The 24,548-nt window shown below is 38.1% G+C and overlaps 1 protein-coding gene across 1 annotated transcript in view; it reads left to right on the forward strand.

Annotated features, from left to right (window-relative positions):
* Nucleotides 1–24,548, forward strand: part of PTPRC (protein tyrosine phosphatase receptor type C) — a 68,907-nt gene that overhangs the window by 28,478 nt on the left and 15,881 nt on the right. Inside the window, exons 3-15 of the mRNA XM_075710685.1 lie at nt 8,982–9,083; nt 9,908–9,997; nt 10,353–10,379; nt 10,824–10,961; nt 11,765–11,851; nt 13,142–13,174; nt 13,968–14,180; nt 14,775–14,882; nt 15,757–15,912; nt 16,766–16,894; nt 18,341–18,505; nt 21,419–21,615; nt 24,042–24,102. Of these exons, the coding sequence (XP_075566800.1) occupies nt 8,982–9,083; nt 9,908–9,997; nt 10,353–10,379; nt 10,824–10,961; nt 11,765–11,851; nt 13,142–13,174; nt 13,968–14,180; nt 14,775–14,882; nt 15,757–15,912; nt 16,766–16,894; nt 18,341–18,505; nt 21,419–21,615; nt 24,042–24,102 (1,506 nt within the window). The remainder of the gene's footprint in view (nt 1–8,981; nt 9,084–9,907; nt 9,998–10,352; nt 10,380–10,823; nt 10,962–11,764; nt 11,852–13,141; nt 13,175–13,967; nt 14,181–14,774; nt 14,883–15,756; nt 15,913–16,765; nt 16,895–18,340; nt 18,506–21,418; nt 21,616–24,041; nt 24,103–24,548) is intronic.

Consider the following 24,548-nt stretch of genomic DNA (forward strand, 5'->3'; position numbering starts at 1 on the left):
TAGAGGCAGCAATTGCAAAAACATGGGAGTAGGAATTGAGAGGACAATGTAATAGTTGCATGTTCTTTCCTCCTTCTACTTGCCATAAACAATATGCATTCAGCAAATCCAGAACCAGCCTGTCAGTATCATAAAGCAGAGCAATATGGAGCAAGTGTTTCTTTCTGCGTGTAGTAGATGTGGGAGAGGAAGATAAGGAAGGTAAAGCGAGGCTAGAAAAGTCATAACTAACGTTAGGGACTGGTCCTTGACAACGGACAAGTTTAGCACAGTATCAATGTGAGTCTGGCTCTTGACTTTATAAATGCATAAATACTGAAAAATATACAAAAGGCAAAACAAGCATTAACACAGTTTTTGTTTTGCATCTTTTCTTTTGCACGAAATTGCCAAGCAAATATCACAGCCAATCTTCCATTCCTTATGTATAGGTGTTTCTTACTACTGTGGATAGTAGCCAGCGTTTCACAGTTGAAGTAACTGTTACAGCAGGGTTTGATATTCTTCCCTCTTGCAGACAATTCACACAGTGACAAGTACTCCCTGCAAAGCCGCCTGGACTGTATCCCAAAGATTGCCACCCCCCACTGTATCATATTAATGAACCTGTACAACTAAAAATAATTACAAATGCAAATTTGGTGAAAAGGAGTTTAATAGGGAAATTTCATGACTGCACTAGAGAAGTTGTGGTTTAGCACTAAGATAGGTCTGATTGCTTGAGCATGTGGGTGCTATGGTAACTCAGTTTCACCATTTGGAAGCACTTAAGCTCTAAACCACAGTACGCTGCACCCTCTTCCTTTTGAGTAGGGTTCTGTAGAAGAAAAACAGAAGTAAACAGCATGAGAGAAACCACAGAGCAGCAAAGGCGTTGTTAGCTGTAGTCGTGCAAGTGGGTTACTGTAGTTAAAGTCCCCCTATGAAGACTGAGGATGTCATTTAAAGTGCAGTGCAATTGATAGAAATGCCTTCCTTCTGCCTGCGAAATGCACAGTATGCATGGATATTTATTTTAAGCTTGCAAGAACTGTGTACAAGGCAAAAAGTATTTCAATTGCTGCTTTTAGTTTTTGTTCTACTTCAGGTTTATGGTTTTGAGAAATTCTAGATATCATTGGTAACAAATGTTGTTTCCATGAAGTTAATATTTCATGAGGGAAATTTCTGTTTTTCTTTATGTTTTTATTTTTCTCTGGACAAATTAAACTCTTAAATTTATTTTGCATAATCAGAATTAGAAAATTCCTTTTTTTAAATGGTCAGAAATATTTCATTTGATTTCAGGTTAGCTGAGAAAAAATGTTATTTCAGTATTGTTCTTGTGCTTTTCTTCTTATTCTTTCCTTAAGACAGGCTCTGTATGTTAGCAGAAGTTATGCTTGGAATTCATTTGTTTCAGCTGATGAATGTTGACAAACTTTGATGTTTGTACTTCCTCCTCTTTCCTGAGCCTGCAACATTGTGTTCCTCCTTGTATCTGCCAGCATAAATTCTTCTTAATTCCATCTCTTTCTTCTGGCTGCTGCCCTCGTACTTGATTGCTGGTTAATTTGAATTTTTCGCCTTCTCCAATGCTGTAAATGCTGCTTAATGCTTATAGTTGACTCTGAAATTGAGAAAGAGGGAGACAACTCCTGCCCTGGAAGCCTGACAGCAAAAAGAGGGTCACAGATGTTGGGAACCAAGAACAAGCATTAATTTCAAAGGTCAATTTTCATTGAAAAGTAACACCACATCCGATCATATTTAGCTGTAGTGTAGGCCTGCACTTATTCCTGAGATGTGGTTCGCAGGAAGACTACGCCTTCCACAATGCAATTCAGCTCTGAGCACTGGTAGGTGTCTCAGGAATGAAAAAGCCTTTGGCTCCCCAGATTTAACCAAAGAATAAAGGTGGTAGGAAAGAGTGAGAGGATCAGGCTCTTAGGCGATGATTGCAGTATGTTAAGGAGCCACTATGGGGGGCAATGATTAATGAACTTGTATAAAAGGAAATATTTTGAGAAATTCAAATGGAAATGTAGTGGTTTAACCCCATTCGGCAGCTAAGCACCACACAGCCGCTTGCTCACCCTCCCCTGCCCTGGTGGGATGGTGGAGAGAATCGGAAAAAAAAAGGAAAACCCATGGGTTGAGATAAAGGCAGTTTAATAGAACAGAGAGGAAGAGAAAATAATAATAATAATAATAACAACAACAACCACAACAAAAGAATAAACAAAACAAGTTATGCACAATGCAATTGCTCACCACCTGCTGACCGATGCCCATCCCATCCCCAAGCAGTGATCACTGCCACCCAGCCAACTCCCCCCAGTTTATATACTGTACATCATATGGTATGGAATAGCCCTTTGGCGAGGTTGGGTCAGCTGTCCTGGCTGTGCCCCTTCCCAGCTTCTTGTGCACCTGGCAGAGCATGGGGAGGCTGAAAAAGTCCTTGACTAGCATAAGCACTACCTAGCAACAACGAAAACTTCAGTGCATTATCAACATTATTCTTATACTAAATCCAAAACACAGCACTATGCCAGCTACTATGAAGAAAATTAACTCTATCCCAGCCAAAACCAGGACAGGAAACAATTTTCATTATAATTTTGGAGAGTCAGAATGAATGTTACATCCTGATACCAAAAGGAAAAAATTGGCATTTCTCAATCAAAACATTTTAGAATTTCTGTTAAATTAAAATTTACAATTTCAACTTTTTATCCCTAATTATCAAAGTAATCCATAATCTAATTGACAAAAATCTTCATAGCCCTACAGCAATCACAGGAATGCTATACATTTACTGTAGCTGAGAATTAAAACTAAATAAATATTAGAATTTCTATTCCCACAGGCAATATTTTACAATATTTATTTTCACCAGAAATTAGAATCATATCCTATCATATCATATCATATTAGAATCCAATCTTAATGATTCCTAGTTTTTACTTTCATTATAAATAATCCAGCCACCAAGCCAGGAGACATGAAATTGCTACTCTACCCTTAATTGGTTTAGTGATGGACTTGGTAATGTTAAGTTAATGGTTGGACTGGATGATCTTAAAGGTCTTTTCCAACCTAAACGATTCTGTGATTCTGTGTTTCTATACTGTAAATGTATAGCATTCCTGTGATTGCTGTAGGGCTATGAAGATTTTTACCAATTAGATTATGGATTACTTTGAAGTGATTTTGTGGCTGCATCTTCAATGACCAAGAGCGTAGGCATTTTTTTTAGGACCCTCTGAAATGTCCCAGTTACCTGAGAAGTTTTTACATGTTAAACTCAGATGAGTTATTTGGTTTTTGACTCAGAGCATGAAAAAGTTCACATATTTTTAATGTGAAATTTGTATGGCATTCTTTTAATCAATTTTCAAAAAGCAGCAGTTTGTCCAGAAACTGGGAACAGTTTTGTTTTTTCTTTTTCTTCTCCAGAGTTAGTGATAAAGAATAAAGTGTAATTCTGCAGTCTATGATTATGAAAGCACTTCGGCACACATGATCCTACCTATAAAATTTGAGGGGTCTTCTGTAGTATAGAATTACTCAGATGTTTAAGTGTTTGCTAGCCTATTCATAGGTCTGCCCAGATTTATTTATAAAGTAGCAATGGATCCCTTTATTTGGTGTTTGTAGCAAAAAGAAGCAGTAACATCTCTGGCCCTGATGCTCATTTACTTTAAGGTCCCTTTAGCTGGTTCTGGCAGCACAAGGGAGCCTTAAAGTAGGTGTGAATTACATCCTATCCCACTTGAAGTTTAAAAATAAATCAAAGAAGGGCGGCTGGCAGCATTTTGTAAGGCTCCTTGCCTTACTCACCCTTCACCTCCCACCAGGAACTGTTCTTTTTTTTTTCAATTTAGTATTGGCTTGCAGTGGAGCTGACTAATGTCTGTGCTGTTTGCTAGAAGACCCCTCAAAGAGCTTTACTCCATCTGAACAAGTAGACCACATCCTGTTGCTTTCTGTGCAGAGGTGAAGAGCCCTGTCCCTGCTGAAGCAGTGCCGTTCAGCTGTAAAAAGACTGAAGACAGAATCTGGACCTACACTAGCTGCTTCGTGTGAACTGCTGCTCGGTGGGGGTTGCTGGTGTCTGTCCGATATGCTGAAGGGTGGAGAGATCCTGGGAAAAGGGCAGCAGCCCTGCAGAATCACTAAGCATTTTTCCTGGCAGAAAAACACGGCTGCCAATGGTTTTGCAGACACGAGGCTGAGAGGAAGGATTACTTCCTCTGCCCCCTCCCCAGGTCTGGCAAAGACACACGGAGTGCAGCTGGACGTGAAGAGCCAGCTGGTATGGTACCACGCTAGATAAAACATGAAATGCACTGTTAGCAGAAAGGGATCCTCCTTTCCACATTTCTCTGTGCTGTGTGCATCAAGGAATGCAATACTGCAGCATTCCGGTGCTCAGAGGGGACAGCCTGAGCTACTGGCATGCAAGCGCAGTCCCCTGCCCAGCCCAGGAGGAAATACAAACCCTGGTCTGTTTTATTCACTGTGCAAATTAAGCAGCAGAATGGAGTTAAAAGGCATATCCCCTGTCATCGGCTAATGTATTTTTGCCCATACAAACATGATAATGTTTTTAGGCTCTTAATGCAGATTCAACAGTATCTCCATCTTATCAGCTGGAGTTTCCTTTAATAACGCACATGCACAGGAAATGTGCGCTGGCACTTTCTTCCTTCTGCTCGAGAAGATCAGACCCTGGACTTGCTTGGAACACAGCGTCTTTTAACATATCCTAGGTCTGAGTTGTCTTCTGTTGAGTCGCTTGGTCCTGCCAAGTCGAAAGCATTTTCACTTTTTTCTCTTTCCTGAGAGGACAGCAGCAAGCAGTAACTTCTTACACAGGCATGACCACAGTTCGCTGCAGCAAGTGCAGAGTCACTGTTGCCGCAGCGATATAGCAGCTCCTGTACCTCCAAATGTGACCCATACAGCCTGCTGTCCTTGGGGTTTGAAGTGTTTGGCTTTTCTTTGTGGCCTGGTTTCTTTCACAGTTTTTCCATTTACTCTTCTTGTTGAACATTGAAAGGTTTCTTCAAAATACGGTAGTCCGATGTTTCACTCCCAGGGCCTGTATGCCTTTTGAGTTTTCAGGAGAAGGGTAGTCAGCTCATCCATTTTAGGTGTATTTCATTGACAGCCTGTCATCCCATCTAAAACCTTTCTTTCAAGCAGCAGCAGCACTCTGTCTGCCAACTGGTAGCAAGAGGAGAGGGAACGAAAGCGATTAGCCCAGCTCCCATCTCCCCATGGGATATGCTGGTTGTATCTTTTTGCAGGGCACCCAACTAAGGCCAGATCCACTCTGACATTACTGATGGGTTGCAAATCTTTCGGCCAAGTCAGCAGGAACCAACTGGTGGCCAAATCAAGAGAAGGGAAAGGGAAGCTTAGAAAAGTTCCTTCAGTAGTAGGAACTTTTTGTATACTTTAATTCTTCCACTTGGGTTATCTGAGCCTATGCTACACATGTTATCTTAAAAATGTCTTATGGCTGGATGCAGTTTAAGATTTGAGAAAAGGTTTGGGATAGTTCCTATTTAAATCCAGACCAACTTGCTTAGTTTGGTAATCATCAGGCTTTCATACCGCACAGCATGTTTTTTTGGGATTGGACATCCTTATTAAATTTTAAAGAAATTCTTAGATTTCAGCCTCCAAGATTCCAGAGATATGTTTTAAAATGTAAACATGAACAGAAAGTTTTGACTTCGAGGTTAGCTTTGTTAACCTGAGGTTAGCTCAAACATATTTGTTAGCTGTGGAAGACTTTGGGAAACATAAATTCATTGTAGCAATATGCCTATTTAATATTGGACTAATACAGTCTGGTGTGTTTGGATCCTTCTTTATTTTCCTTCAGTTTACCTAGTATCTCTCAGTAAGGTTATATGGGGAAATGTATCTGCCTTACTGTTGGAGGGGAGTTTTTTAGTGTTCTGGTGCCACCTATTGAATTCTTTTCAACTGCATCCTATTCCATTGCTATAATAAAACAAATAAATAGAATCATAGAAGAACAGGAGACCTTTAAAATGCTTAGAAGGGCATAAAACTGCCATGAAATTCTGTTAAAATGCCAGTGCTTATTTAGAGGGGAAAAAAGGGCAATCTAGGACTACTATTTTCCAAACTGTTTTAAGAAGCGATCTGCTCTAGTTGACACTGGCCTGAGCAGGGTAGTTGGACTATACAATCTCTTGAGCTTGCTTCCAACCTTCAGTTCTATGATTGTGTGTAATATTTAGCATCTGTTACCGTGAGTGAGCAATAAACCTCATGCTATATTTAAGGTAGTAGCATTATTCCTAACTTTGCAAGGGAGAGGATGGGGAAAATTACTTTCACAGGAATTCTAAGGAAGTAAATGAGGCAACCAGAAATACAACTGTGACAACCTTATGAGCCCTCTGTTGGTCATATGATCTTACTTCACTTAGAAGAGGGAATCTTGAAGTATATATTTTTGTTTCCATCATGTTTGCATTAGAGATCAGTAAATAGCTTGAAAAGTATTTCTAAATGTTTCACTAATCTCTGAGCAGAGTTTCATTTAGGACTTTTTCTGCAATTCCTTTTATTCTTTTCTTGGAAACAGTTATTTAAGTGAAAGTTGATCTGTGTAGATGCTCACAGAAAGTTAATTTTGGGCTTGAGGTATATTTAATGTGCCGAACCGAAGTACAATTTGGGAAGGAGGGGGAATAATTGATTCTTCAGCTGATAAGCCAGTTGAAGAAAAAAAAAAAATCACATTATGGAATTTAGAGTGACCAACTGCCTGCTTTCAAACACCGAATTTAAAAAAAACATGAAGATACATTGAAAATTAATTGCTCATGGGAAATATGAATCAATATACGTTTTAGCTTTTACAAGATTCCTTGACAGTTTAATGTATACAGTTAGATTATACAATTGCTGTTAATAAATGTTCCAGTCCTTACCGAAGATTTCAGATGCTGAAGATACATTGATAATTCAAAAGATCATTTGTGGTTTTGTTTCTTCTCTGTAACATCTCTCAGGTTAGGAAGCTTCATCTGCTGTCATTCTGTAGCTCTAAAAAATATATGTGGTCCTGTGTTTCAGTAGAGATATATATAGGTAAATGGGTTAACATACTAGAGCTGTTAATATAGTGGCTTCTAAACCTGTGTTATTCAGTCTGTTGTCAGTCTACTAGATTTTTTACAGATTATATTCTTACAATTAAGAGAAATTTTATTTTCATAGTTTCATATGATTTCAGACAAACTAGAGGCAGGCCCATATCCTCATCTCATGGACCAGATTTTAGGCAACACACCTCCCCACTTCTCTAAATGAAGAACAAAGTAGCTAGCTCTGCATTACTATTTTTAGCTGAGCTTCATTTGACTTCTGTTGATACTTTTTCTTTAAAATATCAGACTACTGGCTTTTTCCAAATTTTAGTTTGTAGGAAGAGATCTTGAATAATGTACAGTCCACAATGAATTCAACTGCTCACTAGCAAAGTACTTACAAGATTTCAGCTTTTGTTTACATTAATTTTTATACATGGTTTGTGCACATTTCATGACAGTTCTGAGCATAAAGAAATTGCTCACTTTCCACAGGTGACTTTGTTGTCACTGGTCGTGGTTTTTTAATGGCTGTTGTCAGTCTTCTGAACTGTCCATATGGTGCAGAGTCCATGGTGGCTATTGAACAGCCAACATGTGTGCTGCTGCTTGTTGGGTCGATATGGAGAAAATCTTTGGAGTCCTGGGAGATCTGCCTGTGTTGAGCTTCTGTGTCAGAGATGAGAGACATGGTTTTGATCCTGGCACATGAACAGGGCAACAGAACATGTAACCTTCATAAGTATTGCAGTTTTTCACAGAAACCTGGATTTTTGTTTTAAGGATTGAAGGGGTTTGTTTTCAAAAGAGTAGAGTTACAACAGTTGTGAAGTACCATGTAGGGAAGCTGAAGTAACACAGAAATTGTAAACAGTAAAGTACTATCTGAAAAACACGCATGCCAAAAAAAACCCAAAAAAACCCCAGACCAGGAAAGAAACATAGTGGGAAAGAAGTAGTAGAAAAAGGGGGAGAAAGGAAGAGCCAAACGGGTGGATGAAAGTTTGCGGACAGTCACAACAAGGAATGTGTGAATAAGTGGAAGTTGGTTCCTTGCTGAAAGCATAGCAGGCTGTGTTAGAGATGTCTTGAGGGAACAGGCATACTTTTGGGATAGCTTTCAGGATTCTTCTGTCAAAGGGGAAGCTTCTAATCCTCAAAATGAGTAAAAGATATAGCGATGAGAACAAGCTCATGGTTCCAGCCATTGCTATTTATTTTTGTCTCTCCCTCTCACAACAGAAATTTTACATTACACAAATACAAAAGGTTTTGGGTCAGGATTTCAAAGAGTGTAAAAATGAGGCTTGTTTTTATAGGTGTGAAAAGATTATAGCTCCCAGCTCAAGTCAGGAGGTAATTTATAACCTGGAGATAAGAGTTATTTGGAGAGATTCTTAAATATCAGCAGGATGGTCCAGGAAGGGCGCTGCCATTTAGAAGTTAATAACAGGGAGAGTAAACAGCTTTCAGGAATACTGAGGCTTGGCTTTCCAGCTCTTGTATAGTGAGGATTATAGACAGGTAGGATTTTTCTTGACAACAGAATTAGCGTTGGTATCTCTTCTTAGGAATAAAGTCATTCTTCATTCAGTGAAAAGTTACCCTCTATTTGTTGATATTGCATGTCCTTGTATACACTGCTGTGTGGTGATGCAAAATATTTTGAGGGTTTTAGCTTTTGGTATTGCAAAATACATTGTTAAACATGAAAACATTTAAGTATCCCCCAGTCAAATCTGTCTTGAGAAACGTAGTTCAGAGAAAGCCGTACAAACCATTGGCCTTTTTCTACTATAGATGAACTTCTCACCTTCATGCATTGCTCACCTGATGATATCTTTCCCCACTGTGCAGCAGGAGATGAAAATCTGGCAACTGCCAGCTCTCCCTCCCCTGTGTCACCTCCACCTGCACGCTCCACATCACTCTCACCTCCAGGCATCACTGAAGGTAACGGTGAATTCAGGACTGCAGCATTGCTGCTCTTCTGTTTTGGCTGAACTGGCATCTACTTCTATCATACATTGGTTAACTCCATCACTGTTAAAGCAATCTGGTGATTTATGTTGTCTGAGGTCAATTAAATTACAGCAAAATTTGTTAATGTGATGAGGACATATTTAGGTTTTTTATTTTAATTAACTCAAAGGTGGGGATTTGAAACATGCTTTTTGAAGAAAGCGATTAGAATTCAGGCTATAACATGTTGCTGTTATGAGTCCATGTTTTCCTTATGGACACCTTTGGACACCTTTGGATGAGAGTTTCATGCTGAATTGTCACAGTGGCACTTTCCTGCAATTCATGCAGAGCTCCTCGGGCACCACAGCAGTATCTGATGATTGTGGGAAGAGGGTCCTTCCTGGGTCAACAACACAAAACAAAACCACCCCAATCGGTCTGGGCTTTTTGCAAGCTGTACATTAGTTCACCCCCTTCAGCTGGTGTTCTCAAACACCTGATATCAGTGCATCCCCCACACCTTGCTAAAGGATGATCAAATTTCTTCGCCACAAAGGCATCCTGGACAAATTGGTGGGAATTTGGAATTAGTGGTCTTGCAGACCTAATTGTAAGCCATGCTCTTGCAATATATCCAATCAGATGTGTTGCACAGCCTGTGCAGGAACTGGAAAGCAGTGAAAATGTGTTCTTTTTGCCAGTGCTGGAGGGAGAAATATGATTCAGAGAGCACCTGGCAGCCTTTCTGCTTGCAAGGAGCTTCTCACTTTCACGCATTGTTCACCTGATGATATTTTTTCCCCACTGTGCATCAGGAGATGAAAAACTGGAAGACACCAGCTCTCCCTTCCCTGTGTCACCTCAACCTGCACACTCCACATCACTCTCACCTCCAGGCACTGCTGAAGGTAATGGTGAATTCGGGACTGCGGCACTGCTGCTCTTCTCCTGTTTCAGCTGAACCGGCATCCACCGCAGCCTTCCTGATGCTATCTCCACCCCTCAGGCTGCACAGCACAGGCTCCTGGCTCAAGGAAAAGGGATTTTTAATGTAGACAATATCAGTCCACATATCATATGCTTGATATTTTGGGGGTGTGGTTGTTGCTATATGCCACTAAATATTACTTAAGAATGTGTAATTCCCTGGGGAAAGCTCAGCTGACAGTTGGGAGGAAAGAATGTTTCTTTTTATATTTTTGGCATATGATTGTGTTTAATTCCTTGAAAGTTTAATTTACACTTTCTCTTTCTGTTTTTAAGGAGATGAGTCAGCAACAACTATACCTGGTAAGAAACTTCTAATTTAGATGACAGAACTGCATTGATTTTTTTTCTGATCATTTCTTCTTTCCTTTTCCTGCGCAGTTATCTCACAGAGTGTGTAATGCCTTTTCATTGAGCCCAATGAAATTAAATACGCTGTCTTAAGAAGGCAGAATATGAGCGAAGTCTGTGTTTGAGTCATGAATTTGAGTAAATTTTAAAACACAACGTTTAGCATGAAAGAGGTGCAGTCAGCGCCAAAAAGGATTATACTTACTGGATGTTCAGCTGATACCTGTTGGACCCCCTAACAACTTGAGCATTCGGTGTGCCTTTGCTTACTAATAAATTCACAGCGCTTCATGTGAGAGCACTCCAGCACAGCAGTCCTGTGTTGTGTGCAGCTTTGCATCCCTCCTTGACCGGGCAGCCTCCAAAGCGTTAATGAAACTGTACCTCTCACCACAGGTGTCTCTCCTGCAGACAGCACATACCTCTCCACGCACGCAGGCTCCGTCCCTGCCATGGGACTCAGCAACCCACCACACAGCAGCACTGCTGCCCTCACCACATGCACTCCCATTGCCTTCAAGAATGCTTCATCAGGTTTGCTGTCTTCCTTTAGATGCCACTCACTGCTCTCTGAACTGCGGGGAAAAACTAAACGATTACTGTAGGGGAAACAAAGTAATTCAGCCTCAGGGTTGCCTTTTCCAGCTTGTGGTTCATCAAATAGAAAAGGTATCTGCAATTTGGCATAGTGGCAATACCAGAGTAATTTCCAGGATTTGGTATCTGATGGCCAAGTCTCGTAGTCATCATAGTAGTATCAAAATGCCAGCTGCTGTTAAGGAGGCTGTTGCCAAAGCAAGAGCAATAGGAATGGACCTAAAAGAGAATGTAGAAACCTGTCAGTGGTTTATAAGCGGGGAGATAAATACTGAGATATAGTAAATACTATAGTGAGCAAGGTATATGATCTGGCAAATGAACGCTGCTGGAGTGCTTGTTTCTGAAAGAGCACAAGCACTGTTCATAATTGTGTTTTACTGTAAGAACATAGCAAAATGTTTTAGTTTTTTCCTATTAACACCATTTTTAAGTTGACTCCATCCTGGAATATACCTAAATAATGACAAAAATAAATTGTCCTTGTACATTGCAAAACTCATTAGTAAGTGGTATATTCCTAAAGGTTTGCTTTCTATTTAAATACTCATTTTCTGTTCTATTGGATATATTAACAGGATTTTTCTTTCAGCACTCTTCTCGAAATTACAAAAATCCGGAACAAAAAAAAAAAAAAAAAAGCGGAGAAGGGCTGTAGTGTAAGGCATTTCTGATGACGTAGCCATATGAAATAATGAATTTTACCTTTGAATGCTGATACGTTGTTTATTTCCTTGCAGATGATTACAATTCAGCATCCTTGCACAGTACCATCTCACCAGCCAGCATGCCAGCAAACACTGGGACCACCCTCACTCGCACAATAGGTGACAAACTTGCACACAGTTATCGCAATTATGGTACTGCAAGCACAGAGGATGTGTTAGAATGAGGGAGTTCATTCTGAATTTCTTTTATCAAACTTAAGCATACAAATTAGGCATACAACTGCATTAAACTTAAGGGTGTTTTTAGGACTCGTATTAATAGTTTATGAGTAATATTAAAGATACCAGATTTGCTACTTGTCAAGCAAGTGGAAAATAGAAGTTATTTCCACACAGTGGCATAGTAGGAGGGTAAATCTGTCAGTTACTGTGTCAGTACTCCTCTTGATATTCACAGAAATTCATCCAAGCAGCAAAAAAGTTTGAATATATCCACAGATCTGTGTGCTTCTCTGTTTTCCGGTGGCTTCCCTTTTGTTTCACTCAGTATTAATGTCTTCTTGGAATCCAATATTGCAAGCACTTACATACATTATTATTGCAATTGTGCTGTAAGGAATTACTCAGGTCAGTAAAATATATGTGTGTGCTTGAGCAAAGTACATCCAGTAATTGCATTCCTACCACCTTTGTAACTGCCCTTCAAGTAGCTGTAGGCTCATATTAGCTCTTTGAGAGACTAAGCTTAGCTTTTACTCGTGGGTCGTCTGCCCCTAACCATCTTGGTAACTCTCCAGTAGGCCCTGTCAGTTTACCCTCTCATTGGGGTGCACTACTCAGCTAGATTACTCCCAGCCTGGAGGGATATTTTAAGTAATTGTTTTGAGGATGAAGTTTTTTTGCTCAAGCTTCCATACAGGTTTTCTAAATACCAGCTCGTAATTTCTTTTGGGTATTTAAGTGTAAAAATAGTTGTAAAACGATCTGTACTGTTGCATAAATCTCTTTCCAAAGGTGAGAGTAGCTGTGCAAAAAGTAGGTAAATTTTGTTTCTTTAGTGACATTGGATCCTGTTCAGTTAGCCATTCCACAGTGTACGTATCCTGGGAAACTGCTATAGCTTACCATACTGCTATGAGAATGTGTGATTTTGGAATATTCTTGTGTAATTTTGTATGCAGAATAACCAGTTTGGTTTGTAGTCAGTGATGTAATTGAAAAATGATGAAAGACACATGATCCCTAAAATAACTAGTTAAAAAATGGGGTTATATGTAGCTGATGTTTTCTTCCCTTTTTCAAACGTGAGTGGAGTGCTAAGTACAATTACTTGTACTGAACATATTGAATGAAGAGTTTTGGGCAGTACCAGTCACCCTCCTCCAGTGCTCTGTGAAAGAAACCCAAACCTGCTGAGCTACACCTTCATTTTGTTTTCTTTTCTTGTAGAAGCTTCCACAACGCCAACTGGAGAACCTTGTGGTAAGAACCAAACCTCTTATTTTTCTCAGTCCTGAAATTTGACCCAATCAGTAAACTCAAATACAGAAAACTGATCAGGTAGCATCTCAGGTTATTTTATAAACTGTCTTCCAATTCTGGAAGAGTAGGATTAAAGTTATTAACATTTCTGGTCTCATCATCTCCATTTACAGTTCTGTTAAATTGCCCTGTACTATGCTGTTGATATCAGGGCTGCAGAAAAGATCTGCCTTCATTCCACTAGTCCCTCTCTAATTTTTCCCCATCATGCTGATAATCACATGCTGCAAACTGCAATTCATAACTAAAGTAAAACTAAAGTTTGAACATTTGTTTATCTCTCTTCAGAATTAGAGACCTCTTCTTGCTAATTTTCAGGAATAGACTATAGCCATTATTTACTAGATGGTTATGAAATGCTTTGAATAAGAAAATTTGAAATTGTTGTTCAAACAAATGATACAGTGTGTCAAAACAAAGTATTTCACTTTGAACTGACATTTTAAGTTAAAGCAAATCTGGTTCTGGAATGTTCATCTTTTTAATTCTTCCATTTTCCTAACTAGAGAATTATTTAAAAGAATTTTTTCCTAAGGAAGTTTTCTGTTTTAACTAAACAATTTTTTAAAGTAAAAGATAAATAAAAAATAAAACTAAAGAATACAAAGCAGCTAATTTTGTTGTATTTTCTGATTCTTAAAACGCATAAAGTGCTGGGGGTGCCATAAAACATTTAATGGTTCTTAAAAATTGTCAAAAAATCATTGTTTGCTATTTTATCTTTTTGTTTTAGATGGTGATATTGACTACAACATAACACGTGCAGGAGACGAGTATAACACAGTTGAAGTTACATTGCAAAATCTCAGAAAAAACAGAACCTATTTTATTGTGGGGGCTAACAAGACCTTAACGGCGGATTCCAGCAAAATAAAACTTCAGAGATGCCAGAAATACACAGTTAGTGTTCCAAATTGCATGGACAAATATCTTATTATTCCACCTGGTAGGTATAGAAGGGTTTTAGTAGTTTCTTCTTTTTTTTTTTTTTTTTTTTTTTTTTGTTTCTTTTGACATGCAGTAATTCAGCTTTCCTGGATGTCTTAGTCTATTCTTGTCCTTTTCAGAGAATCAGACAGGAAGTTTTCATATGTTGTGCTTGATTTGTAAGATATTTTGCATTTTGAAGTTGCACCTTAAAACCTCTCAGTGTTTTCTTAAAGTAGGATGTAAAAAAATGTAATTTTCTCTTTGTAAAGAAAAAAAGGTAATTTTAACTACATTAGCCATATGCAGAATGGTTAGCAATAGCAAACCAACCAGCACTTGAAACCTCCTATTTATGCTGGATGTTTTGTTCACTAAAGAGGTTGTTGGATTAAAAGTTTCATTTATAATTTGAACACCAGCATTGTCTTTATCTCCTGTAGGTTTTTTCAATTTTTACTTTTCCATTTCTTGTTAACTTCTTTGCATAGTATACTGTGCCAATTGTATCTTTATATTGCAGAACAAGTCAACAAATATAAAAGAACAAACTGCTATTTAAAGAATCAATATAGCCAGTGTCACAGTGACATATAATATTAATCCTTTTCAGACAGCAGCAAGAATTCTTTCAACGTTACGAATTGTACCAACACATCTGTAATGTTGTGTTGGAGAAATTCAACTGAATGTGAAGTTAATGTGACAGTTAACTGCAAAGGTAAGACACGTCTAATATATTTTAAAAGTTGATTATTTATTTATGTACGTATTTATTTATTTTAAAGCAATGTTGATGTTGTCTTTTGATGAGAGACTGGCAGATTTAAATTAATTGTGCCAGTTTAAGGGAAGGGCTGTTCAGAATTTCTGGGATTGCCAGGTTGGGGACTACCATCCCCACGCACTGCAGATCTGAGGACAGTTCAAACGCAGAGAGCTCATTTCCTGAGTTTACCAACTTCACAAATTGCAGACTTCTGAAGATTTTGAGGTCCTGCTTGATGGTCTGAAGGGGAGCTGAGAGTTTGGAAATCCTGCAATCTGTGTGTCTGCTGCAAGCTGATCCCTTGCAGACTACCCAGGCAGCTGGCTCTGCAGGCTCCTGGATTGTGAGAGTCTAGGCTCTCTGCTGTTGGAGCCAGCCAGCCTGAGGAGGCACAGGCTCAAATGCAGCTAGTGTGGTAGGGAAGGTATGGATGCTGGATGTCCTCATGTGTCCCAGAAAAATGCATAATGAATGTCCAGGGCTGGAGATTTCACGTTTCAGGGAGCTGATGAGCTAAGAAGCCACTCCAGGGTTCTGCCAGACCCCCATGAAATGTTTTGATTTCTGTGGGAAAACTGTTTTCTTAGAAAGTCAAATCATATGAGCTTTACTGATGAAAAGCAAAGGTCTATGCAAACTAAGTTAGTATAAAAGAACCTAAAAACTAGTAATTGGATTAGGTTGTACACTTTTCTGTTTGGAATATTATGATAGTTTATGACAAATTATGCTAAATAAATACGGTAGAGAAAAATCCCAGTTAAAATGGTGCCATGTACTTCTGGAGTTTTGGAAAATATTGATAAAACTCTTTTTGTGTCTACAGGTTCAAAAGTCTTACTAGACTTTTTCTTCAACAAGCAATATTGTAAAAAGCTGGACACTTTATCACCCAACCAAGAGTACAACTGCACTGGTACTGTACATTTTTGGGGAAAGGAGGTTGACAAGCAACATTTAACAATAACAACAGATTATGGTGGTAAGTGTAATGCTTATTTTTGCTTTATGTTCCACATATTTCTAGAAGACCCTACTATGAATCCCACTATCTCTGTTTCCTGGGGTTGAAGATATATTTTGAGTAGCATGATCAGCCACTCTCAAGTTCTCCTCCAGCTCCTCCCACCTGGTCTCCCTGCCCTTGTGGTTGTTCTTTGTCTGCAGTCACAGTCTTCTTTTCCCTCCCCAGCCCCAGTCTCAGTCTTCCAGTCTGATGCCTTCCTCTTCTTCTCTCAGAGATTGTGATAATTTTTTTTTTTTTTGAGGGTGAGAACATGGCCAAATGTAAGGAAGTTTGAATGAAGAAAAAGTGCAGGCCTAGTCAAAAACAAGTGTTAAATTATTGATTTGAAGAAAGATGTGATACAATAATTGCAAAGAATAAAATGATGTGTTTTTCCAAAACATTGTCCTTGGAAATAGATGAGCTTGTTTTTCCCTGAATTAAGAAAGAAATCAATCTAAATCAAGTAATCTGCAAATCAAAATTCAGGCCAAACATTTAAAGTTTGTTAAAATTATAAGGAAATCAAAACAATGTATAATATTTGGAAATGGTGGACAGTTTTAGTATTATCTGATATTGCTGTATTCAACTTGTCCTGAATTAATTAAATTTATGAAATTACTCTAATATGATGCTTTTACATATACTCAGTTTATACTTATGTATAATTTATTTGAATGAAATAGACTATGAAAAATATTACATGTTGTTGGTATCTTGATTTAGTATCCAATGAAATTTAATTTGATCAAAGTAGGTAAAAAGAATATTTTGCATTTTCATTCAAACATTTCCTTCCCTCCCCATTATTTTTCTTTTGCAACAGCTCCAGAAGCACCAGAAAACCTTACAATAGTTCAGACAGGTGCCAGAAATGTATCATTTAGATGGGAGAAACCTAGCTGCGTTTCAAAGGGTCCTATACATGGCTATGAGGTGTCATGTACTCCCAACGGTAAGTACATGCCCCTTCAGTACTGGATAACTCATTGCATGCTTTAATACTTATAGAGCACCAAGCATAGAGCACCTGTCAAACCATATTGGAATCTCTTCAAACTGTGCAGATTTTTTTTTTTTTTTTGGTACAAACGTTTAAGTTTCTTTCCCTTGAGGTTGTTCCAGTTGAACCATGTGGTTATTCAGTTTACCATTTCAGGACACAACTCTGTCACCCTTCAGTTCTCAAGCTCTTTGTATTCAGTTATGACAAGATCATCAGTTGCCTGATCAGTTTGTAGCATGGTGCTCTATCTCAGAAAATGCTGCTATAGCTGGTTCATATATTCTCTCAGAAGACAGGGACCTGCCTTCTAAGTAACAACAATACATATAGAACTCAGGGGTCCTAAGTATGGCAGTTAGCATATACATGTTTACATAGGTAAAGCCGGGTGGTTGTCTTCCACTAAACGGTCACTCCTTTCAGATATGCTGGTTTAGGCCACCTTACATTTAGACGGATAAGTCAGTATCTGTTATACTGGGACCATGTTTTCCAGATGTGAGCTTTTCTTCAAAACAAGGACTGGAAAATTATGTTTTGAAAATTAAGAGCCTGATACAAGATTCTAGGAAATATATGTCAGGTTTAAGTTAGTCCCGGGCTATTTCATTCTTTCTGTTCATATACTGAATGTTTTGTAAACCTGGACTACCACAGGAACCAAAGGCTGTCATGCTCATGTGTTCCCCAGATACAAATAATCTCTCCCATTCTCCATGCCCTGAATTTGACCACTACCCAAAAGGGTGGCAGCCCCATGCACCCTTTTCTATGGCTGGTCTGTCTTGGCCAGTGTAGCAGACCGAGATAGTGTGCTGGGGTGTGGAGAGGTCACATCTGAAGCAGACGAAAGGAAACATGGAAAGGCCATTGCTCCCCAGTTCCCCAATCCACCAAAGCCCCAGCTGCAGTGTGGGTAATAGCTTCACTCATGTTGCTTCTTGTGCAATTCCTTTCTGTCCTGCTTGCCACTACCAAAAGCACACAGCTCTTGCATCATGCCAGAACAGACTTGCCCAGTGTGCAGAGTGACTTTTGACATGTACTAACCCCTTCCCAAGCTGAACACAGAAGAAAGTATCAACCTCTCTTTATCAATGTGCTTTATGTTAGCTTTTAATTACACCCATTTAAATGACATACCGTGAAGGTAAAAAACAAAACAGAACAAAACCTCAGCTTTCTACCTTTTTGATTGGGGAATATATTTCTTCCTTTTCCTGACCCTTCACTTAGCATTAGTAAGCAAGACAAACCAACCAAGTACAAGGTAATTAAAATAGAAGTACGTATGACCGGTTTCAGGTAGCTCTGATGAAGTGTAAGAGTTCCCGTGCTCCTAACATAATTTCATTAATTTCATTAATTAATTTCATTTTTCATTTTTTCTTAAAGGGACACAATCACTAACGTCAGCCAACGTGACCAACTTTACGTGCAAGGGATTAAAACCTTATACCAATGGTTCTGTGTCTGTGACTCCATATACGAATAGCAAATATAACAATGGAGTATTGAGGGGAGAAACTAAAATATGTAGCTTTCAAACAGGAGCAGCAGGTAAGTCTCTTGTCTGCCAGCTGTTACGAACAAGGCTGATACTAACACAGGGAATATGTACTTTCTTATTGTACTTCATTATATTTTAAATATGTTATTGCTATTAGCCAAGAAACTGATTAACATTCAAATAATTGTGTTGACATTCATATCATTAGTGTTTCGTTTTTAATTACTTGATTTTAATCTATTTTTAATTATGCATTTAGTATTAGTATTCTTTTTATGTATACTAGATATTTTTCAAAAATTCTTCATTCATTTGAAATTCTTGGTAAGATTTTAGAAAGCATTATGTCCCAATCTAAAGAAAAGATTCAAATTAAACAAAAAGAGAATGAAAACCATTTGGTTTTGCTTTGTGGCATGAAAGCTACAAGGATGTGTAGAATGTACCTTCTCTTCTGTAGTTGCCTGTTTGCTCAAAGCAGACCTGCATTACCCAGGCTACACCAATACTGATGTCTGTACTGGGGTTCGGTTAGTTTGGATGTACATGTACACGGTTGGCTTCTAAGATTCCACATTAGGTTAAAGCCAAATGTGTGCCAACTCTTGTGCTGTCAGAAAGGTCTGTGCACGTTTTTGGGGCTATACTTTCAAAAGCTTGCCCCTGTGGTTCTGATTCTTTGTTTGCCATACATGTTCAGTTGATAGAACTAGAAGAAAAGCTAAAAAGACCCCAAATGCAACCGACTTTGCAGATATTTTCCTGATACAGACAAGGCGTAATAGAAATGCAGTCCTGTCTATTTTGTTGTGGTTTTTTTTTTTTTCCTTTTAATCTTCAGATGTGGAGCCTTGTACTGTTTTAATTCCTTCTTTGAGGGAAAGAAATCCCCAAAACAAAACCAAAACCACCCAAAACCCCATATTTATCTAATTTTTTCCAGCACTCTTTTAGCTCAAGTTCCACCACCTCCAGACTCAGCTAATATAGAGATACAGCTATAGAGAAACTGTGATGGTTTATACCTGGCAAGATACTAAATTAATATTTCCTTTAATTTCACTGAATAAGCAAAAGATTTTTTTTTTAGTGAAAAATAAAATATTATTTTTGTGCTAGTGATGTAATGATAGTTTAAAGTGGTGATTTTTTTTCCCCGTAATAGCAGGAATAATTAAATCTTTTGTTGCTTTTAGCATTCCTGAAAAGTATGTAGAAATGGATATATAAGAACATTAAATCTGACTGCTGTTTTTACTAAATGTGTTTCTGTAGAGCTTTGGGAAATAGAGGGACTTCTGGCAGACTATTGTTTTGAATTTGAATCCTATCCCTCTGTGGAATATAGAGAGCTTTTGTATCCAGTTTTATAGACAATCCATGAAAACATTGGAATATCTGTGTTAGTCTGGGTCATTGACCTAACAAATTTTAGTCTATAGTTGGAAGAATACAGGGATCAAAATTACCACCTGAAGCCCCATGGGTTAAAAAAAAAGCTGATAAATGAATTGATTGATAATGTAAACCATTTGATCTGAGACATAACTTTAACAGAAATTGAAAAACGTCGTTAATTTTTAGACAGCCCTAATTTGAGCATAATCATGATTTTTCTCTCTGCAATAATCTAGTTTGAGCATATTATATTTTGGACCCCCACTTTCTGGGGCTCCACTCATATTTTAATAACTGACATGAAGATTACAGTCCACAATATAAGTTTATGGGTCTGGAAAACAACCTCAGTTCCCTTATTCTTTGAGAGAATAACAAGTTGCTTGCCTTCATGAATTAATGGTATTTATTAAACTTTCTCCAACTGTTACAACAGTTGCTAACATGATCAAGCAGGTAGTGGAAGAGTTTTATGGCTTCTTGAACAAGAGAATATGTCAGTAGAGCACAACTTCGTGGAAGCAGAAAAACCGCTACATTTTATAAAATATTTTTTCATCTTCAGCAAACACATTGCCTCCAGAAATGTTCACTTCCTCCTTGTCACAGCTCTTTCAGTAGTATGCTGAATAGGAATCTAACAAATCTGCCCTGTGGATAAAAATGAGCAGATACATCGTAACCGCACACTCAGCCAAGTAAAATATCCTGCCACTCCCCACATGGGATATTTGATCTGCTCATAGAGCCTCACACACCTTAGCTCTTCATATGAAGAAAAAAGCAACTGCCTTTTTTTTTTTTTTTTTTTTTTTTTTTTTTTTTAATATGCTAGCTTGCAAATTGAAATGATTTTGAAGAAAATTTCCGTGGTGGTGTTCTACTGAAATGTGGCTAGTGGAGCTTCCTTACACAGAAGGTTATTTACTTTCTGAAAGGTTTTATAAGCTCTCAATGAAAAGTCCCTTGGGCTGTGCCCCCAGTCTGAAACCCATTTGCTACAACATACAAAATTAGAGTTAGAAAACACAGATTAAACTTAACAGATTTCTTATGGTTAAAAAGTAAAAAGTTTTTGTGGGTTTAGGCCAGCTTTAAGACAATGTGACACTTTAAGCAAAAGGATACTATTCCAAAGATTAAAATATACTAGTAACTGCTCGTAGGAAATTTCATTTAGAGAAGTTTTGAAACATACACTCACACAGAGACTGTTTGTTCCCCTGTCTTGTCTGTGGTCCTGTGTTCCTCAAATGAGAAAGTGATATCAGACGCAAGAAGAGATAGCTGCCATAATATTATCTTCGCAGCCTGACTGTCAGTAGAGCTCTGATCTTCCCAAACTTTTCAGTTCCACTTCACATCTTTTCCAGTTCAGATAAGCCTATGGTAAACTCAAAATTGATTTTATTTATCCTGTTAAATTGGGGCTGAGGTTTTTAAGGAAGAAAATGTATGACATTATTAAAAGAGAAGGTAAAAAACAGACATGAACACTTACAGCTGTTCAAATGTTAGGTTTGAAATGATGCAAATAGAACCAGTAACACTTCTTTTGTGAACAGAACCAGAACGAGTGACTCATGTTAGTGCAACATTGATAGCTGATAATGCTGTCCAAATTAAGTGCAAAAAACCAGAAGAAGTGTCTGGACCAGAAGAAGCAATTGAAGTGACTTGGGAAAATGGTAAACAAAGGAGCTCCGGTAAATGTGATTTTAAAATAGAAAATCTCTCGTACTTGACGAACTACGCATTTCAGGTAAGTAGGCTTATTAAATTAAATATATAAAATATTGCTGTATTTTCATTGTTTAAGCATATTATACTTGGTTTTAGGATAAAAAGGCAAATATGGTGGCGGAAGAGTTAATCTATGGATCTGTAGGCCACAGATGTAAAGAAGTAGCTATTACTTCAGAAATAAAATGCATATGATGCATATGTGCCTAGCCTATCAATCAATCCTTTGTGTGCTATTCCACATAGGTTCTGACAGCATGAAAAATACAAGCTGAATAGACTGTTTGTACTTGGGACAGAGAGAAATTTGGGGGTTCCATAAGTTTTAAAACAGTTTCTTAACTATGACTGATATTTTAGTGTTTAAAACACATTTCGTTTAATGAATGTGTGACTATCATTTCAATCAGAGGATAAATATGGGATTTAAGTCTTGAGATAATTGCTTAGAAATAAAGTGTTCAGAATTTTTCACTGTGCAGATTTTTGATGCTTCAGGAACTAGTTAGTGTAAGCAGTTCAGATCCTTTCACATGTCCTTACATCAGCCTTTTAGAAGCCAGTCCTTGTTTCCATACAAAATATATCATCCTCTGTTTACAAGCTTCACTTTCCTGAAGGCCTCCTGCTATTTTCTCTTCTTTCGGGCGTTTCACCCTTTTGGGATTTGTTGCTTGCAAAGCCAATGGTCTTGTGTGATCCCCTTAATGTGTCCATTAGGGGTATTTTTTATATCCTGATAACTCCTCTCAGTGAAGTTTAGGTAACAAAGTAACCAGTAGGAATGATGGAGTTTTATTAATTCTAGGAACAGTTTCACTCATCTTCCACAATCTTTTCCTCTTTTCTCTATGTCTTCCCGAGGAAATGCAGTATCAGAGAACTTGAGTAATCTAGGTTTTGTTCCAGGGCTTTGTCAGTATTTTTCCGACAGATTATGCTCAGAAAGCTCTGTATTTGGAAAGTAAAGATGAGGTCCTGTCGGAGCAGAAGATGCTTGCATTGCCCCAATAGTACAAGACCCCTGCACTCTTGTAAGCTTTTTGTACATCACTTGCGGTGAGCAGTTTGCGTTACAGAAGAAATAGGCTTCTGCTTGGCTCTAAATTCTGTCATCTGTTTTGAACTTATTTTGCCCAATTCTCACTGGAAAAACAGAGAAAGCCTTATGGCCTTAACTAGCAACGAAAGGATTCTGGGTCAAGTTATGGAAGGCTCAAGAAAAAAAAAAAACTGATCACCTGTGAGAGTTGACGGATGTCACAATTCCCTTCTATCTGCACACTGAATTGTTCAGGGAGTAAACAGGAGCCTACCCAGCATACCTTTTGGTTTAGTGATGTTTTGACCCCGACTGCTGCACTAGGTTTCTGGCTTTTGCTATTTGAGAAACTTGCTTGTTTTCTCTGCCACCTCTGCTACTGCTCTGGATGTTGCCACCTACCATGGCTTCCTTCCCAGCTGCTTCCCAGAATTCAGAAACCACCAGCGCCCTGAACACATCGCCTTTCAGAGCAGAGGGTGGGAGCTGGGGCACAGTCCTCTGAGTCTTCAGAAGAGGTTTCTCTTAAGGGATTGGGTAGGCTCCGTAAGAACTCAGCCTGCAGTCAGCAATGGTGCTGAAAGCCCTTCTCCTCCCCTTTTGGATGATTTGGAGCAGGAGAGCATTACTATTGAAATCACTATTATTCAATCCTGTTAGTATTCTCCACTGTTCAGTATTCAATCTTTAAGTTTAATCGTAAGATTAATTTCTCTTCACAAGAAAAGTGTGAAATACTTGACATACAAACTTCAAGCTGCGTATTAGATCTGATAGGAATTTCTGTTAAGGAAATTTAAAAGATTGGATAAATGTAAAGTATCTTGTGAAATATAAACACATCGAAACAAAGTTAGTATTTTAACAGCAGTTAAAGTACCCAAAGTTAATGTTGCAAGAAAGCAGCTTGTTTAAAAGTTTATTTTGGCTTCTGTCATTTAACCTTTTATAAATTACTTCTCATACAGGAACTTGTATTGAAAATATCCAATTCAGTTGACTATTTGTATATTTACTTTTGAAGCAAATAAAATAATGATGTTTTATTACATATTGCATTGTTATTTTTCATATTTGAGAGATTTGATTTTGATTTGATAAGAGAGGAGATACATCTGATTTTGATTTTGTAAAACGTGTCTCCTATTTCACTAACTTTTTTTTCCAGTCATCTACATAATTTTGGATGTAGATCTTGCTGTAACTTAGGCAGAAACCTGAGCTGCACTATAAATGGCTATACGAAGATTGACAGCAGGTCCTGCTGTCAGTGAGGTTGATCCATTGCAAATAGATGGAAGTATTTCGAATATCCACTGTGCTTTGCTTTTTAAAAAAAAATATGCAGAAATTTTTACTTGTTATATCTTAACATCTCTATTTTTCTCACCCACTGCATGCAGATCTTCGTGACTAATAAATTGTATAAAGGGCAGCCAGTAAAGACGAGTATAAGAACCAGATGTAAGTAAATTATATACAGCATTTTCACTTTTAGACTTTAGCATAGTAATGCTATATAACATTGTAAATTGTGAATTCTGTTACAATTGCTCCTAACTAAAAATCCAAACTGCCTGTTTTTATAGCTAATAGTTGATCTCCATTTGAAAAAATAATATTCTCATTCATCATTAATGTAACGGATCATGTTGACAAGTCATTGACCGTAATTCAGAATTACTACACAGCTGTGGTTTCTTCAGGAAACATTTGAATGCAACTAGAAATTCATTTTTCTAACTTAAGTTATTCACTTTAGGATTATTTTCCTGTGTTCAGATCCTGCATTTCAGGAGCTGAACATCTGTGACTTGTCAGGGATTCTCAACTCCCAGATCAGGAGCAGTGGAGAGCTCCACTGCTCAGGTGTACAGGTCACACAGAGCAGGAGACAACCATGGTAATGC

Source organism: Pelecanus crispus, chromosome 5, assembly GCF_030463565.1.
Source record: "Pelecanus crispus isolate bPelCri1 chromosome 5, bPelCri1.pri, whole genome shotgun sequence".
Classification (NCBI taxonomy): Eukaryota; Metazoa; Chordata; class Aves; order Pelecaniformes; family Pelecanidae; genus Pelecanus; species Pelecanus crispus.